A 19,343-nucleotide genomic window follows, 5' to 3' on the forward strand; every position below is an offset into this window, starting at 1 on the left:
ATAATGTTCACGTCTCTGGTGCCTGACTCCCTGTCCACACTCTAGGCCCATTCAATGTACCATCAAATTCCAAGTTCACACATCCCCTAAGGGACCCCTAGATCATCTCCTCCATCACTTCCCAACATACTCTTACTGCCTTCAGGGTTCACATTCCCTCTTGCACCTTTTCTGGCTTGTTGTCCCTCAGCTTAGCAATATCCTTCCAGAATCTCCTTCCCTTTTGTGTGCTGCCATCTCTCCTTTGCACCGCATTCTTCTCTGCAACCTTCATCATGTACCCCTCAGAGAAAGGACAAAGCCAGGGGCTGCTTTTAACTGAAGGGATAAAAGGGAAGGCAGTCCTTACAGGACTTCTCAGACCTCCTGTTATAAAACAGACAGTCCAATAACAAAAAAAAAAAAAACAACAAAAGCTTTTCATGGGAGACTTTAAAACACAGAAACACCCTTAGTGCTGAAACTTCATCTTTTCCATATCCAACTTCAGCAGAAAACACAGTAAGCCTGAGCTGCAGAGGGCCAGGAATGGAACGCAGGAAATTTATGAGCTCCCAGAATTAAAACATTCCTGCAAGAAAGGTAGAAATGGCTTGTGGTGGGTCCTTTATGGGAGTAGGAAGGGAAAGCAAATGACCTTAAGAGATCCATCAGAAAACACATTAAGGAACTGGCTCTGTGCATGGTGCTGGGAGCACAAGGAACTTATCATCCCTGTGCTATAACTGCAGAGCCTCCATCCAGACGAGGCAGGGATGAGCGCCTTCTATCTATCGAGCGGGCGAGGGAAAGTACGGAACTCGGCCAGAGCAAGGAGTTAAAATCAGGGACAAAATAGGGTACAAACCCTAGGGTGCAAACAGGAACAGTACATTAACAAAGGGGTTCTGGTCTTCTTTATGACCCCAAGCATCAGGCACAAAAACAGTATTACTCCCAATGAGAGATCTACAAATAAATTTAATTCTGAACTGTATTAAATAAGATATTCTAGACTGAATACTATTGTACAAAATAACCATTTGCCAATACAGGCAGGATAACTTTTCAAGCAACCACAACATTGAATATACTCCTGTTAAGACAGCTATACAAAGGCAATTTTTAAAACCCATTTTCAAGCCATTCCAGAAATATGATAACGTTATGCGCTATTATGATAATGCAGCATTCTACCATCATATGACCTGGAGGCAGACATACACACAGACATTCATATAATAATGACACATGACCAGCTTCACATGCTATTTACTATTGTGCTCACATAGTGCTTGTTTCTCAGACTCTTTTCAGGCATTTATCAAATTCCTCCTAACTGCTGGGAGGTAGTGAACTAGGTAATTCATAAAACTATACTTGAAGTTTTAAAATCTATTTTTCTTCCAAATTGATTTTTGCTCTTTTTTTTAATTTAGCTTCACAGAAATTAGTTTTCATTTTTGCCCCCCAACCAGTTCTGAGGAACAAGTACATCCAGCTGAGACCTTGTATGACATTTAAACCTACAGCAAATTTTTACGTTCAAGATATAAACCCCAGAAAATAGGGATTTATAATGAAAACATTGACAGGCAGTTAACCATAGCGATACTGGCAGGCGTTGCTATACAACATATCAGTCTTACTTTTATTTTCTTTCAGATCATGTGAAGAGACATCTGTAATAGTACATCTTTGGTGACACACATTACGGAAAGCTATGGGAAAGTTATAACATACATTATGGAAGTTGTATCTCTGAACAGAGAAACATACAATATGAAACATTTAGACATACTTAAGTATACAGAAAGTTTGATAGCAGCTACCTTACTTTGAACACATGAGATTAAGGTCTTTTCTAGATTTTTCATTGTTAAAGCCAGATCTGGCAAACACTATGCACACAGATAATTTCACTGACATGAGCAGTTTTGAGAGTTTGGAGAGACAAATGCATTGAATAACTCATGTGTGTAACTGTTTGCAAGATCTGCTCCGAAAAGTAATCCTTTATGTTAACAGATTACTACTAAAAACCCAATTTTGAGACTCAGTCATTTTTTGTTCACAAACTGTTCATTTCAATTTTACGGGAAGACATTACACTGAAACTTGGAATTAACAAAAATTTAATAAAACCAGTTTAATAAAACTACACTATAGACATTTACTTAATAAAGACTTACACCATATGCCCAGCACCATCTTCATACAGATGTATTGTAGTTTAATCTAATCCTAGAAAAGTACAGTTTCCTACTAGTAGTTATTTTAGTAATCAAACACTTCACAACAATTTCATATTATCTAGGACTTTATTACTGCATACAGAAAAAAAAACCTAAGTCTACCCCTGTAATTTATTCATCATTACTCTTACTTAATTTTACAAGCACCATAATTTTCTCTGATCTACAGGAGAGGAAAAGCCAAATTACCTCATGCAAAAAACGTGACGTAAGCAGCGCAACATTCGAAGTGTTAAAGAAGTAAAGGATTTTTTTAAGAAATGAGAACCCATAATAGTTAAAAGACACAGCAAAGCAAAATAAGCTATCTTTTTACTTTATAGCTTGGTGGTCTGCTACAGAAAACATATGTACATGGAATCTGCGTAATCATTACTTGTATCAGTTACTTGCTGGTATGCACTGAAGCAGCTGAAGTAGTTTTTACATTAAAAGTTTTGGTGGGTTTTGTTGTGGTTTTGGGTTGGTTTTTTTTTAAGGATTTAATTTCTGTGAACTAAATCCTGGCAGGTGCTGAGTACATCCTACATTTCCAAAGAAATTTAGAGCATTTAGCTCTAAAAAAGCAGGCTCAAGGAGCGACACTTCTACATCAGGCAAGACACAACAGAGCTGTAACCATTACTGGAAACGAAGAAACCTCGAACCAATGTGAATGTGGTTTGCGTACGGGAACAGAGTGATGTGATTTTTTTCTTAAACCTCACCCTTTTCTTAAAATACTTGTAAATGTTCATAAGATCTCAGGGCATACTTTATGTATGAACAAGTCCTAAATGGGAAGCTTTTCATATACTGCTAGGTGTGCAAAACAGCATATGCTTAGTGCCATCTACTGGGAGCCCCTGCTTATACTTGGGCTTTACCATGTCGGCTATAAAAACGTTATCGGCAATCTGTGCACTAGGTTTGCACACGTTGAACCGTTTAGTCCTAACTTCAGACAAAAAAAAATGTTTAAAATACAATTTGGAAGAATATATCCACACTCCAGGTGCTAATACACAAATAGAAAAAGAGCAAGTAAAAACACTTCACTGGCACAACTGTTAATTCAGTTTATGAATAATCCAGGGTAACTCACACATGCTTACAAACTAGTTTTTCAAAGAAGAGACAGAAGGTCACCCCTTTCTAAGATACTTCTTACCATATTTCATTCATTTAACTTCTTGAAACAAATCGTTTTTCACTTGCTTCTGGTCTACAGCTATGACTTTACACTAAATATAACGTAAACATTACTTTGCCTTACTTTGTTCCTTACGTGAAGGACAGGGGTACCGTTCCAAGCATAGAAACTGAAATGATACTTTCATTCAAGTCCTTGTCCTCCAAAGTATTTAACTGCATGCAGTTTAAAACTGCGTTCAGAAGCCCGATTTACAGCTCTGCCAGCACTTTGCTCCCTTATGCTGAGCAGGCAGGGGCTCCAGAAGGTTAGAAAGCCTCCTTCCATGTGGAATTTGCCATTCAACTAGAAGACCACCAAACTCCACACCGTTCCAGGCCCGGTGGGCACATAACACGGTGGTATGGTTGCAGGGCTGCAATCTGCACGGAACTGGGTGGCGGGCAGAGTACTAACTCAAAGTGCTATGTTATAAAAAAAGTCATGAGAACTTGGGGTGTTTTCTCTACATGCAGAAGTTAAAGTCACAGTGCCTTGTGGCATTTAAGCAGATGTTGGCTCTAGATCTCACTCCCATGTTTAATTTGATACATGCTATACCATTTACTTGCAACCCCCTCCATACACCACACACAAAAACCAAACCAAAGGCAAAACAAGCTTACGTTAATTTATAAGCATCTGGGGAATTTAGATTACTCTTAAAATATGTGAGATATGTGACTGTATATTATTCCATTCTTAGCAGATGAATTTGGGTTTATTACATATAAATATATATATATATATATAATCTATAAAGTAGCCAATTGGTGGAACTCAATCTATTAATGTTTGCACAGTTATGGATGAAAGGGACAGGAATAAACAGTAGTGTTATGAGGTTTTTATTAAAAAAAGTGACTACTGGATTATGCCAGAAAAGTGATTTGACACAATAGCTAACCTAGTGCTTTGCAAACAGGTATGCAATAGCAAAACCACCCTTGGACTGTGTTTCTAGATGACCAACTGAGATCTTTTCAGAGCAGGAACAAAATGGCCAGAAGACTGAGTGCCCCCATTTTAAGGCAGACACCAGCAATACGAATGTGTATCAGAAGGTGCATAATGAGGGCTAAGGAAATTTGCTTACCCTGTATTTTTAGGATTTTAAATCTGGCTCAGCAGCAAATATAACAGGAAACCAAGGTCAGGCTGACACAATGTGGGCTATTCTCTCTCTTCCTCAATATGTGTTTGCAGCTCCTATCTAGGTTAATGGGAGTTTTGTGCACATGTGGGGGGAAACAGAACGCAAATGCTGCAAGAATTGGACTCAAATTTAGTTCAAATAAAGTGTAATCTGCTTTAGAAAAATCCATCAGCTTGAAAACTGATGTCTTATCACTGAAAAAAAATCTTTAAAACTTCACCTCCACATGCTTGCTAAGTCCAGCTCTGGGAAAAAGTGCTCGTAACATTTTGCACCTTTATGAACCAGTTGTGAGTGTAGCACAAACTCCCCAGCTGGTTCTTTTTCGATGCTTCAAATACTGATCAGGCAGGATTGTATCTTTTTTTATTTGGATGTCAAGAAAACTCCTACTAACATTCAAAATTAGCTCCGTGCAGCTTTTATTTTCTCCCACACAACCATGTACAGTGACATTATTATGCAGACATTACAGATGCTGCTGTTGCTGTTTAAGTGAAACACATAATACTTAGGTTCAAGGTTTTAATGATAAAAACAATTCATGGAGATGGGGTCTTGTGGCACCTTTCACAGACCTAATAGCAGAACCTGGACCTTACATGAAAAGTGCAGCTGCATCTGGGCATTAAATTGCGTGTTTCCACTTATTTATTTAGAGAAGTGTCATGTAACTAAAGAATACGCTGTCAGAGCAATGAAAGAATTAAGTTTTAAATTCTGCACACCTTTTGTACATAATTTTCGGTGCAACATATTTGATTTATAATAAAAACGTAAAAAGGGACACATGGAGTGTAACTATAGTATAATGCTAAAGATTCTGGAAAATATTTTTAAGCCTGTGATCTAATGGCAATTGACATGCTAAATTCTTTTATGCATCTTTTTTTAAAAAATATAAATTGCATTTAATAAATTATTTTCAGTTTAATTCCACTGTTTTTGCCAAGAATGAGGAAAATAATAGAAGAGTTAAGAGACTATACATCAGACAAGGAAATCAGACAGCAATTCCAAGCATCCTAAAGTCTTGTATATGAAAACCCTTACTCAAGCCAGTGGCTTTTACAAAAAAAAAAAAAAAGAAAAAAAAGTAAATAAACTTTGGGTTCAAAGGAAAATTTAAACAAACCAGAGCAACCCATAGCACATGGTTTCCTGCAGCAGAGACACCCATTCCTAAAAGGGCCTTCATTATGCATGACACAACAAGCAGCACCCATTCAACCTGAGGGAAGCCCACAGGCTCGCAGGGCCACTGGCTGGCTCTTTGTCACCAAATGCAGCAAGTTGAATGCAGACATCACTGTGATATCCTCACCAACAAAACCAGAGGCAAAGAACAGGGGCAAGAGCTGAGTAGGGAAGAAAAAAAAAAGAAAAAAAAGATGAGAACAAAATTAAAACATTGAAAATGTTAAGATATATTCACAGAAAAAAACAATGCTTACAATTTTATGAGACCACCACATGGGAGCACAATTCTAAATGCGATTTTCTTATTATATTTCTGATGCCCCCTTAACATTATTACTATTCATTAACATTATTATTATTGATACGTTATTACATAGGATTCAGTGAAGCAACTTTCTATGGTACTGAGAGGGAGGGGGCATTTTCATAGGGGCATTCACAGTAGCTACTTTAGATACTCATCAACTCAGAGCAACTTAGGATAGCAACCTACATGGTCAGAAGTGCAGAGGTACTAAGGGAGAAACCTCAGGACCTCAGCTAGACAGCACGAATCCTTTGAACACCCAGGAATGCCAGGCAGATCAAACGTGCAGGCTTTTCTATTTATTTTATTTAAAACAAAATCACACTCCTCAACATTTCTGAATGGTGAATGCTGGAAACCGGTCATTGCTAAAAATTGTTCTTTTGATGACTTGTTTGAGGAACGTGACGTTTCATTGTAATAAACTTGCCAGATATCTTAAAACCACGACTTCTTTTTTTTAAAGGCAGGAAGTAATTCGCATTGTAAACTGTCCATGAGATATATTTAAACAACCTTCTGGCCAGTTTAAATACAGCAAAACAGAGAGATGGCAGTCGCAAGATTTTATTTTAGAGGGATTTAATGCATGAATACTAATTGTTTCGTTTACCCACAATGGGAAAGAGGAAACGCAGCTGCCTTATAGCCCAGCCACTCAGAGCCACAGCTCGCTTCAGCAGATTGTGTGGCACCGGGGACCGGAGCCAACCCCCACCGAAGTCCATAAAGAAGCTCCGATGGACTCTGGTGGAAGCAGGATTAGGCCCCAGGTGGCTCATGAGCAGCAGGTCCCAGCCTCCTCCCAGGTGCCCTCTTTCTTTTCTGGGTGTCGCAGCACCAGAGGGTCCAGCAACGGCCCAGAGCAGGGCATCACCCCGGGTGTTTCCCCAGCTGGGAAGAAGCTGACCGCGGTCCCATCCTGAAGCACAAGCACATCCACGCAGCCACGCGTATTGCCAAACCACTCCGCAGCGTTATCTGACGGAAACCTGCTTGCATTAACATGCCTGAACTCTGACTGCTCCAAACTAAACTCGCTGCGAAACCCAAACATCTCTGTGATGCTGAAGGGGGGGGGGGGGGGGGGGAGGAGAGGAGGTGGGCGCTGCACGGCCCGAGAGAGCCATTAGCCAGAAATAAACATGTCACTGTCACGAGTGACTGCAGGGCTACCTAAAAAAAAAAAACCAGTGAAACCCTCCCGAGCACACTCCGGCTGACGAGAGACCACAGGTCTGCCCGTACCCAGGCCACAAGGGCGCAGTTTCCCCGCCGGCCCCCTTCCCGCCGCGGCGGACAGCCCGGGAACGCTGCGCCGCACCCGCCGCCGCGGAACAAACCCGCGCTCGGCCGGCCGCGGCTCCGAGCGCCCCCGCCGCCCACCCCCACAGCACGGCGCCCCCTGGCGGCCGCGGCCCCGCTGTCACGGTGCCGCGGCCGCCATGACACTTGGGCCACGGCCCCTCCGCGGGGCTGCGCTTGGCTCCCCCGCAGTTCTCGGCCGCGGGGCTTTCTGCAGCGGTTGTCTCGGACCTGGAGTACCGTTAGCCCTTTCGGAGGTCGGCGTAACGAAGGGCGGACAGACCGGCCCCTACATGGCCAGGTCTTCACTAGCCCTGCCTGTATGGCCTCTCGCAGGCACTCGCGCAGCCCCCTGGGGCAGCCAGGCACGGGCACCCGCCCAGCACAGCAGCCAAGGGACGCGTGTCCCCACCGTCCTGCTGTGCAGCCCCTCGGCCCAAGGGACGCGGTCCGCCACGGTCCCAGAGCGACCTCCCAGGCCTGCACTGCCTCCCTGCCCTCCCCTGTCAGGACCGCGATGCCCTCAGGTGTGAACAGATCTGAAATCCCCAAGGATTATAAAATAGATTGTGACCTCTTGAACACGTCAAACATTTCAGCGTTCACCAAAATGCTGTTATTTAGTTTCAAATATTCTTAAAGATTCAGAGGACATAAGTCCTGAAAGCCCAATAAAATACAACTGAGTGTTCATGAAAGTACTTTATTGCATTTAACATTATTTTATTGTCAACGTTTTGATTGCTATTTTTATTTACCCTGTACCTTTCAGAAATGCCCAGTAGTTTCAAGTAGGAGCAGACCTCCTGGTGCTAGGTACTGTACGTACCCAAACAAAACCCCTGCCACAGGGAGCTCACATACCAAGGTTAAGAACTGCTTGTAAAGTACAAATTAAAGAGAAGAGCAAAGTCAATCTCATTACAATTAACACATTTGGTTTGGAGGTGCTTCACACGCTGATTCCACAGGTGCAGAGAACAAGCTAACAGCTAACGACGGTAACCCTGGTGTCGCCAGACCTCTTGGAGCCCCTTCGCTGCACTCTGCTTGTGCACTTTGCTGCGCTTTAACATAACGCAACATACAGCTTTCATTTGCCTGGCTCGTGTAATGCAAGCACTACGCTCAGAGGTAACTTCTAAGTCTTACAAATCTAGATCGTACAAATATAGCAGTAACTATGTCCTTAGGTGGGCTTCAGGAGCTTTTTCACTAGGATGACACACATTGTACTCCAGGAAAGCCTTCCTTTTAGGATGTCGATATCCTAATATTGATGTATGTTGAAGTACCGCGAGCTTTCAAAAGGTTCAATTGCAAACATTCAGAAATGACAAATTCAGCCCCAAAATAAACATGATTTGCTAAAAAGTAATGTAGGGGGTCTGTCAAATTTGTCCTTAGGAAATGAAAAACGTTCTACATACCCGGGTTATGTTTTCTCAGCCTTTGTCCGCAACTAGAGAAATTTCTTTGGGGGAGGGACAATTTGAGACATTAAATTCTGATATTATCACATCTTGCTTTTAAGAGCTGTAAGGGAAACATCAAGGGCCTCAGGAGCTGATAAACACTACTGGTTTGTTTTTTCATATTTTTCATATTTAATGTTTTTCCTGACAAATCAAGTCCAGAATTCCTAAATTTACATGAGAATCCCAGCTCCCAAGAAAAATGTGAAGTTTTAGCCTTTTACAAGTTAATTAAAAAATAACACAAATTCTTAAGGGAAGAATAATTTTTTTTTTCTTGCCCCAATAATGAGACCTTAATAGTGTGAGGCTTCTTTTTTTCCAATTTCCCTCCCCCACCACCAAGTCTCTGGCCTTATTTGGAAGGCAGGAAACAATTAGAGATAGGTACACACTAGCCAGAGAGCCAGGCCCTTATGTCAGGAATTTCTATGTCACTGGAAAAAGCAAAAGAGCAAAACTATTGCCATCCTGGAGAAATCCAAACAACCAGAAGTCAGAAGACAGTAAAGGCCTTTGAGTCTTCTATACTCAAGTGTTAACATTAACAGTTTAATTTTAATTACTATTTGTTTTGTTAAGTTTCTCCAGTCCCGCAATAATGTCAAACAGTTGTTTCGCAAAGGTTATTTATTTATTTTGACATAAACCAAACTATAACCAAATGTTTCACTGATAAAGCTCAGTGGAATATTTAATATACACATTTGCTCCAGCTTTAGCATTTGGATTTTTTTTTTTTAATTTGGCTTTTGCTCACCTAAAGCTGCTGCCAGTCAGACTGAGCAGACAGAACAGAGCAACCACTGGGCACTGCAGGAACAAAAAGCGCAGCCTAGAGAGAACCACATCAGCAAGTATTTCAGTACATCATGGATTTCTGTGTCTAAACAGTTACTTACTCCCTAGTCATTTTCCCTTAACTCATTCTCTGCTAACACTGGCGCCCTTGGTCTCTCCTGCTCCCTGCATTGCACTTGGGAGTTTAATACTTCAGCTGTTTGTAGTAAATGTCTTAGGTTTGTCACAGTGTATGCTCAGGTGGAGGGGGCTGGAGGGGGTACAGACAATGTTTATTAGCTTATGAGGAGATGCTTAATGGGGTCTGATCCAATACCATCACCGAGCTGTCAGCTGTTGCAGGAGACCAGAGCACAGGAAAACTTGTTTCAGTGGGGGGATGAGGACTGCAGGTTATTTATTGGAGAAGGGAAGAGTTCCAGGTTCCAGCTTCCGATCCAAAAAGATCTTCGGTCCTGAAACCAGCTCCCTTTGGAGTGCCCGAAGTATGTTCCACAGACACATATACCTCACTACCTGGGCTAACCATCCCTTCTGTCCTGGCCTCCCAACAGCCTGCCAGAACAATGACGCAGCAGCCTTCAGCCCTCAAAACTCCCCACATCCTGTGAATATACATTTGTGCTTTATAATCATATTTTTAGACAACTGCATGCTCCAATGCATTGTACTGTATTAGAAGCATTCAGCACAAAATTGTAAAGGTAATTGACAAAACCTTTAGAAATTCACCTTAAAGGGAGATTTTAGGCTCTGGATTTTCATGTGCTTGTACATCCACTGATAATGCAAACAAGGTGTCTTCACGAGTTCATCATTTGCTATTAAAATACCTAGCAAAAGCTGTACAATACTGTAATCATTAACAGCTAACAACACGCAGCAAAACTTCATAGTGATAAATATAAGCTTCTCAAAGGCTTATTGAAAAGGCATAGAACACTTTGAAAGAAACTAATTGCATTAGCCTTACAAGTCTACAAAAGTGCTGCAGCATTTAACTTGCATGCTTGTCTGCATATACTTCCCCCCCCCCGCATACAATACTAGCTTCTCAATTACAGCCACAGAAGTCAGAAGTACGAGACCTGAATTCCCACTTCACTTTTAACACTCTCAATTAAAGCATGTTCTCCATAGCTGTTTGTGCTGGAATGTGCAAACTGAATGGCAACCCAGTCTACTTTTAGGAAGTTTACGTTGTACCCTGATAAAGGAGGTAATTACTGCCATACCTCATAGTATTTGAGTGGAAAACCAGGAAACATCAAGCTTTAAACTTGAAGTTAATATGGCTGTAAGAAAGGAGCCTTAAAAACGAAGTTCAAAAACTTTGTTTTCTTGAATTTTACATTTTCTCTTATGTTGGATTTTGTAAACCCTTCTGATAGCAACTGAGTGTATTTATCATAGAAACTCAGACCTCAAATAAACACCTTTCTGCAATACAGAACACACAGTCTTAACACATAAGAAATTTCTGAGCATCAGTTTGGATGACACATGCTTTAGGACACTGACAGATCCAACTACAGATGTTTTAATGGGCCTTACAGGAATGATCTTTTTGTGGAGGAAACAGAAGAGTGCTTAACTGAGGAGTGTATTTGCTGTCTCATAATGGGAAGTACAGCAGCTGTCCCTGCACCTGCAGAGCAAGCAGGGCTAGCAGTGGGCACAGGCCTGCCCAGGCACAGCAAGCACGGCACACACCGCAGCTGCTCAAGCTCAAGGGGCACAGGAGGCCCTCCCCAGTCCCATGGCTTCCTCGTGGTGCCCACAGGCCAGGCCTCTTTCTCACACTCAATGGGGTAATATGGCCCAGTCTATTAATGCTGCTGAAGTATCTTTTTAATATTCTAGCTGGGAAGCTTCAATAGCAGTTATCCTCTATATTCATCATTTTAACAGCTGGAGTAGGGGAGGAAGAAAAGTCTAAAGGTCGAGATCAGACAAAGAAATAGAAGAGAACAGGAAAAGAAGATGAGGAAGGACCAGACAGCATGTAAGCACTGCTGTCCCTATAAAGGGAACCTATGTTCTCACCTGCTCACCCCAGCTCCCACTCCGTGACACACAGTGACAGGCAAAGCCTTAGGGACTAACCACCCTCCATATTCCATCCTTCGGCTGCACCTAAGTTTCCCACTGAGGCAAATCAGAGATCTTTTTAGTAGCGCAGCTTTTAGTCCAAGCTTTATTACCCAGACTTTGCTCCTCCATCTAACAGAGATGAGATTCCCATGATAGATTTTTAGATTATCGTGCAGGATAAAAGTATTATCTTTCCAATAAAATAACCACTAAAATCTTAGAAAATAACCAGATTCTGAAGCCTTTGTGCACAGTTCAGGATAATTTAACTGATTTCAATTGTTGAGAAAATATATGCTAAGTTAGGAGGTAGGACTCTGCATGTCTGTGAGTTTGCATTATGTTAGAATGGTTATCCAGAATAGAAAAGCGATTTATACTTATAAAAGGAAACACTGCATCTGAGCAGAGAACAAAAAGCTATATTTAATTTTCATTTAATTACCAAATTGAGCTAACATTCTTGCAAGCATCAGCTGCCGGAGTTGGGAAGCTCACAATCCCTTATAGGAGTACCCCCTTTTGTATGCTGAACTGGCCACTGCATTGCTTCTCTCTCCAGCTAGTGAAAAAACAGTTTGACAGCAAAGAGGCTGGTGTAACTAAAGCCCAGAGGTGTGCCCGTGGCCAAATTAAAAAGGCCTGAGACATGAGAGGATAATCGAAACAAAGAGGTTTTTGAGGATCGTATAGCCTCCCAAAAAGTAAGAAGGAGAAAAGCGCATTAACGCCTCCCTGTTCTGCAACTGCTCCCATGGAAGACAGAACTGCGAGCCTGAATTCTCCTTATTTTACTACTTAACATTTTGCACAGAGCAGGGCAGTGGTACTGGTCCCCTCCAAACAGCCAAAGGACAGGGCCTCGCACAGAAGGGATGAAGAGGACATCCATGCTGCACTGAGTACAAGGGGAGGAGGGAATTAATTAATTCTGCTTTAAGTAATGCAGTTAAGACGGTCCTTGCTCAAGGGACTCTGGCTTGGCCTTTAGAGAGAGGAGTAAAGTGGAGATTTCTTTAGGGTAGAGACAAGGCATTGCAAACCTTGCGGGCAACAGATGAAATGGGAAAAGTGGAATTGCGATGAGAGAAGAAAAAGCAGGGGGGTGCCAAGGAGAGGAGGAGACTAGACAAGTAAGGAGTCCCCAAAGCCTGCGATGAAAGAGGATCTCTGGCTAAAGGCAGAAGCCAGCGAGTCTCTGAGCCTTGCAAGAGCTCACACATCTGTCATTTGCAGATTGTTTCCCAACAGTTACAACTGGCAATACTTCCCAAAGGAGAGTAAATATAGGTCAATTGGGATTTTCCCCCCATCCATTCCTGCTCCTCCCAGATCTGATGCACTAAAATAGCATGGAGCTGCACTTTCGTTTTCCCCGATTTGGTAGCCTGCCAACACGCAACCCGTTCCTTTTACGGCAGTGAGTTTATAACTACAACAGTCAAACTATTCTTAAATGGGTCTTTTCTGAGAATCACGATCCTTTCAACATCTTGAAAAAAATCTACTCTCTCCATTCCAGGCATCGCTCTCCAGCACTGTGGTAAAGATTTAATTGCTTCTGGTGCTCAGATGATGAGATACAAGTGTTCTTGAAATAACCTTTTAATTTAACAAGTCCTACTGGCAAGCCCAAAAGCTTTTTGCATTGCTCACCAATAAAGAATTCATTTTCAGTACAAAAAGAAAAAACAAGTTTTAAGAACTTCTGGGTTACTGCTGTGGATGGAGCTGTCCAAGAGGTACACTAGCACTGAAGACATGGTAACTTATTTCTGCTATCTGGTTTATTTAAATAGGTATGCTTTCCCTCTCCACCAACACTTGCCTTGTCAAGCTCACCAACACAGCAGAGCTAAGAAGCTTTCTATTCTATTTTTAATTCAGGACAAACCCCATGCACCATTTACCAGGAGATGAAACAACTTACTTTTTTAGCAGTGAGCAAAAGCTGTTCAACGAGAATTTCTATCCTGCTTTTCCAAAACAACTTCATAATAGTTTTAACTTCATCGAGACAAAAAAAAAAAACAACCAAAAAACCCAAAACACCTAGTTTTGAAGATTAATCATTTGGAATTGGAGTTCTTTTAAACTGTGTTACAGTGCTCCATAACTCAGCAAACTTCTTCCTCAGCTTACAAAGCTTATTTGCCTGGGTAACGATACACAACAGATATGTGATACAAGCCGTCTCTCTAAGGAAGAATAGCTCATGAAATAAAGCCTCCAGCTGAGAATCGGTGTGAGTTAACAGGACTTCCAACCTTAAACATCAAAAAAGTACACTCTTCTGAAAAAGCATGGTCTCACTCCTTCCTAAAATGAGGTAAGTGCAAACCAGCCCTGCAGTAGTTTGCTGAGTGTGCACTCCTGTCCCGCACAGCAGACAGGCTGCAGCGCAGGAGGTGTGAAGGAAGCTGCCACTTCTGCTGCACAGAGAAGCTGAATTCTGAAACAATGCAGATGAGTTTAACTTGATGACCCTGTTTTATGAAGCACTGTAAGGAGATGTAGAAATGATACTAGTCCACTGAAGAAGACAAGGTCCCTGAACACATCAGAGAAAAACAATTGTGATTTCAGCTATGGTTTTGCCCTCCAATTTAATGAGCTCTCACGAGTAAAATCCGTACCAGGGAATAAAAAAAATCTGAAGAAACAACACTCCCTGCCGCAGTAGCAAACTAAAGCATCCTCAGTGCAGGATCAGATGCTATGAGGTTATTACAGTGTATATAGCAAATCACCAACAAATAATCAGTAAGGCTATGGCCAGCAGATTTTTAAGATACTTAAAACTCTTTCAGTTGAAGAAGTGGTTGGTGCTAATATCCACCTGCATGTACATGCACACAATGTGCCTATAAATGCCACGCACACTACTAGAAAAATAAACGTCTAGTGCAAAAGACACACATAGACCCACATCCTACCCAGACATCAGCCTGTGTCATTTCATTCAGCATCCAATTCTTCAGTACAAACCACCTAAAAGCTGAACTATCTCCCTGTATTTTATAATGTACTACTTGGGAAAAAATATTTTTAGATCAGACTGTGAACCAGACCTGAGTATCGTCTCATATTTTGTAAAAAGCTTGTAACTAAAGCATGGGGTTTGTAAAACTTAGTTATGATCTCTCCACTAGCTAGCATAACCGCATTTCAGACCAATTCAGGTTGGTTGTTTCTTTTTTTATCATCCCAGCTACTAGAAAAGCATTTCGAGTTAAAGACATCATAGCTGCCAATCTCTCCCCAGCAGTCTCCCTTATATGGAAATTTCCTACGTGGCTCTCTCTAAAAACCAATACCGCTCATCACCACAGAGAGGAGCCATCTCCCTTTCATAAAATTAGATATTACAGTGTCTCATGAGTTATCCTTCCAGCAACATCCTTCAAATAACATCCTCGGCACACAGAATTCTATACATATGTCAACAGAATAAAAGCACTCTTTAAAAATGTACCTTTGATCACACAGATTGTGTCATGATGGTATGTAGAGCAAGCTTATGAATATACATGCAAACCTCAGCCTTTTATCCAAAAATAATTTGAAAAAAATTATAGCATGAAGAAATTCTGATACAGCACAAAAAAAAAAACCACCATAAAAGAAAGGATCATGCACTTTAACAGTAACATTAACCATCCTAAAATCAAAGAACTTTCATGCAGTTGAAAAACAAACTTCTAATCCATACCGAAATACAATTCCATCAAATAAAACAAATTCCTAACTCTTCCCTAGTCAGAGATGTACTTTTATTTTTATGAATAGCAGTGAGAAGATACTACAGGAAATAAGGAAAGGTTTATCTTTATAAATTTTCCTTGAACTTACAGTAATATCAGATGAGTTAATACTGAATGTCAATGACTGAAAAGTGAGAGAGCAAAGAAAACTATTTCTGTCCTAATAGCAATACATTTGATTCAAATATAAAGATTATCTGATTTTAAACCGCTGCCCAAGGTGGACCAATTTAACAAATACTTTTATTTACATTTCTGTAACACCATTTTCTTAAGACAAATTTTTACTTGGTTAGGCTATGATTAAGTGTATTGATTAGCAAAAAAATATATAATTTTACACAAAATTTTCGGCCCCTATTTAATAACCAGGATTATATGTACCTCTCCCTGTATTTAGGTAATTACAGGGATAAAACCACTTATTTGGGACTCTTTTTCCTTCTTATAAGAGAAAATGTCCAAAGACAAACTTTTTTCCAATGGAAAATGTTACTTGGAATCTGTGTGAGCTGAAATGATTTGCATTCCAGTGGAGTTTAAAAATGCACAAACATACCATTTTTTAATTAACTAAATATATTTACACTGGATGTGCAGCACAAGCATCTGCACTCTCGGCATCCTAAATCTACTTTTCAATTCATGAACAAAAGAAGTATTAATTCTAGCTAAATATATTACTTTAAAGCCTGCTTTGATTATTTATCTTCTCTTTAATTCTCCCTTCTCCCTCAAGTGTCGAGAATGCAAAGATGTCTATTCCACCTCTTTTAACTGACTGAAAATATTTATGAAACCTTATGTTTTTTTAAATCCATACCTCCCAGCCCTAAATGCGTTCAAAAGACAAAAATACTCATCCTCTACCTGCCAGCTTGACTTGCAGTAAACAGTAACCATGCAAAACCTTTCTGCATAGCAAAAAGTACTTACTCTTGGGAAAAAAGGAAGTACTTTCTCCTGCTCTGTTAGAGTGAACATACAACAGGGCTAATACTGGAGTTATCTCCAGGGTCACCTCATGCAGCCTTGGCCGTGAGCCACCTGCAGGCAGGGGCGATGCCACCTGCCTGCTAACACCAGGGCAGGCAGCAGCCCCGCAGCCCTGCCCAGAGACCCCCAGCCACACACACAAAGGCTGGCAGCAGCCCTGCCTGGAGCCCCCCGCAGCCGCACACCCCAGGCCTGCTAGTGCCCGCACAGCTGGCTTACCGGGTAGGCACACTGCTCAGTTCAGCTCAGCTCGTTTGGAGGGTCATAGGGGGAACAACACAGCTGCCAAGCTCATCCTCCTCTTCCCTCAGCCTTTTGCTAGTCTCAAGGCTTTGTAGTTCAGCTTTCCACTGGATCAATATTCAAAGATAAATTTGGATGTTTTCTTCGCATAATCTGTTCTTAAAAGTGACATCTGTTCCACTTCAGCAGAGGCAGCAGCACGGCACCCGCAGGCAGCTCCATCCTGCCAAAGCCTGCTGTCAGAAGCTTCATTAAGCTTTGCCCCAAAATGCAGTTTGTTTCTGTCCTACTTGGACTCGCACTCCAAAAAAAGAAAATCCTACGATTAAAACATCAGGAGTCCCTCTTTCCCCTCTTGGTCCTGACATTTCACACCACTCTCACTAACACCTTAGAAATTCCGCAGCCGCCCAGCCATGCCCACAGAGCATCCTTGGTCCCAGCACAGGACCATTCCCCTCCCACGGTTCACTTCAGCGCATCTCATGCTGAGTGTGCAAGCCTTCGGCACCCCTTATCAAAATAAAATTACAGAGGACGTACCAGCTCTATGTCCACCTTAAAGTTTTTCGAAACAATAATTACTGGTTAGAATTCTGATATATTTGTTCTGTATGTTGTATTTATGGCATTGGTGTACATATATACAGAAAGATTTTCATTCTCTTCCATTTATACGTGTACTTAAATAGATACACACAGATAGAACTTATCTAGATGTCTGGAAATTTTATGTAGTCAGTAGGCAAAACAAGTAAGAAAACTAATAAACCGTAAGCTGTGATCAGCTAAGCCCATCTGCAAATTTCACTATTTGTAACCCAATACAAAGAAAGCAACGCGCACAACAGATTATCAGGCTGGAAATAGGTTGACTGCCCAGGTGACCTTCCGTGGCAGTATATTTGAGGGACTCAAAAGTGGGAGCTTTATCAAAATCTGTCAAGGTTTCCTTCTCACTCTTAAGAACTCACTTCAGGTGCTTTAGCTGGATAAATATAAGACTGACAGAAATTAGGCACACTAATGTTTAATCACTATATTCCCAGATGATGGAGCTATCTTATGCGTCTGCAACCTTTGTTGCTCTTCCTCCTCTGACAGGTTAGGAAATTTATCCTACAGTGTCTGGGAAACAAGCTGGGGCAATCCTTCATAAAAGAGAAAGCAATTTGGATGATTTTTGAAAGGCTTTTGCCTTCCCAAAAGCTCAGGAATACGCTGATGATGTCCATTTTTAAAAAGGGAGAAAAGAACTACATGGCTGTAAGTCTACCTTCAACGCCCAGCAGTCCAACAGCAGTACTGCAGAAATGGATGTCAAGGTTACAGTGGCAATAAATTGAGCCAACAGTGTGAAACTATTTAGAAAATAAAAGGGACGGGGAGCAAATGACAGTCTGGAGTTTATTAAAAAGAAAAGCATAATACATAGTAGCAGGGGCTGGGGAGGAAATCTGCTCTCCTCAGCAGCAGTGAGGTATCAGCTGGAATATCATGCTGATTTGGGGTGTAGGACAGAGAATTGAGGAGAGTCTAGAGGAGAAATTAAAAAATGAGTGGTTCAGAAAACCAAATCCCTGGAAAATTTCTTTAAGAACTTGTTTAGTCTACAAAAGTGACTGTGGAGATGGAATAATGGTCTGAAAACCTGCGTCTTGTCTTAAATAGCATTACATCACTCAGCTATTACGCTGTCTGTATTACTGTCATAGTTATTACTTGACTGTCATTAGATGAAAATGTACTACTCTGTAATTCAGATATAACAGAGCAACAAAAAAAGGCTTGTTTTCCCCCAGACAGCTACTATATTTCACATTTTAAAGGACTCCACGGGCAGCGTCTCAGGGTCTTGCAAGGTAACTGTTGCAATCCTTCCCAGCATAGTTTAACAACTGCTAGAACAGTTTGGTACAACCCAGCACCTCTCTCTACTTCAGAAGCAAGCAGCAAAGCTGTCTTGTGGGTTTAGATGAAGGATGCCAGGTTCTGCAGAAGATTAGAAGCCAGTAGCATCTGGTGGGTCCCCTCCCAAGTCAGCCACTAATTTGCTACAGAAGTCAGTGGATCTTGTCCCTTACATATGCTTGCTTTTAAGTAAAAGCAAGAGCACGCAGAACAAGCATGTACACAGACAATTTGGGTTCTCTTATGAGAGGAGATGTTAAAAGGTCTGCTGTCAGCATAGAGTATTTTTACACTGTCTATACAAAAGACCTAATGAAACATTGATTTTAATCCTGAAAAAAATAGGAAAAGATGAGGGTACAGATCCCACAGCAAGCAGTTAAATACCAAGGCTTTGGCCAACAGGGCTGATTTTCTTTTTCTGCAGTCATTAGAAAACAGAGATGATAAAGCCATAGAAAACCCAAATAACTTTATTTGTGGCATTTCTGAATTTGCATCTCAGGACTTTAACTTCACACAGTTGGTTGATCCACCTCAACTCTTCTGCCTGTCCCTGACCTGGTAGCCCATGCATTTGCTCCTGTCTTACTCCCTTCTCGCCCTATGGCTACTGACAGTGCTGTTGGTATGAAGGAGTAGAAGCCTAACCAACCTGACCTGCAAGCCTTGGTTTCAGGATCATC

The 19,343-nt window shown here is 41.3% G+C and overlaps 1 protein-coding gene across 1 annotated transcript in view; it reads right to left on the minus strand.

Moving 5' to 3' along the window:
* Nucleotides 1–19,343, minus strand: part of MSRB3 (methionine sulfoxide reductase B3) — an 83,800-nt gene that overhangs the window by 59,280 nt on the left and 5,177 nt on the right. The window contains 1 exon segment of the mRNA XM_075080890.1: nt 5,793–5,919. Coding sequence (XP_074936991.1) covers nt 5,793–5,919 — 127 coding nt within the window.

The sequence above is a fragment of the Phalacrocorax aristotelis genome, chromosome 1 (genome assembly GCF_949628215.1).
Source record: "Phalacrocorax aristotelis chromosome 1, bGulAri2.1, whole genome shotgun sequence".
NCBI classification, from domain to species: Eukaryota; Metazoa; Chordata; class Aves; order Suliformes; family Phalacrocoracidae; genus Phalacrocorax; species Phalacrocorax aristotelis.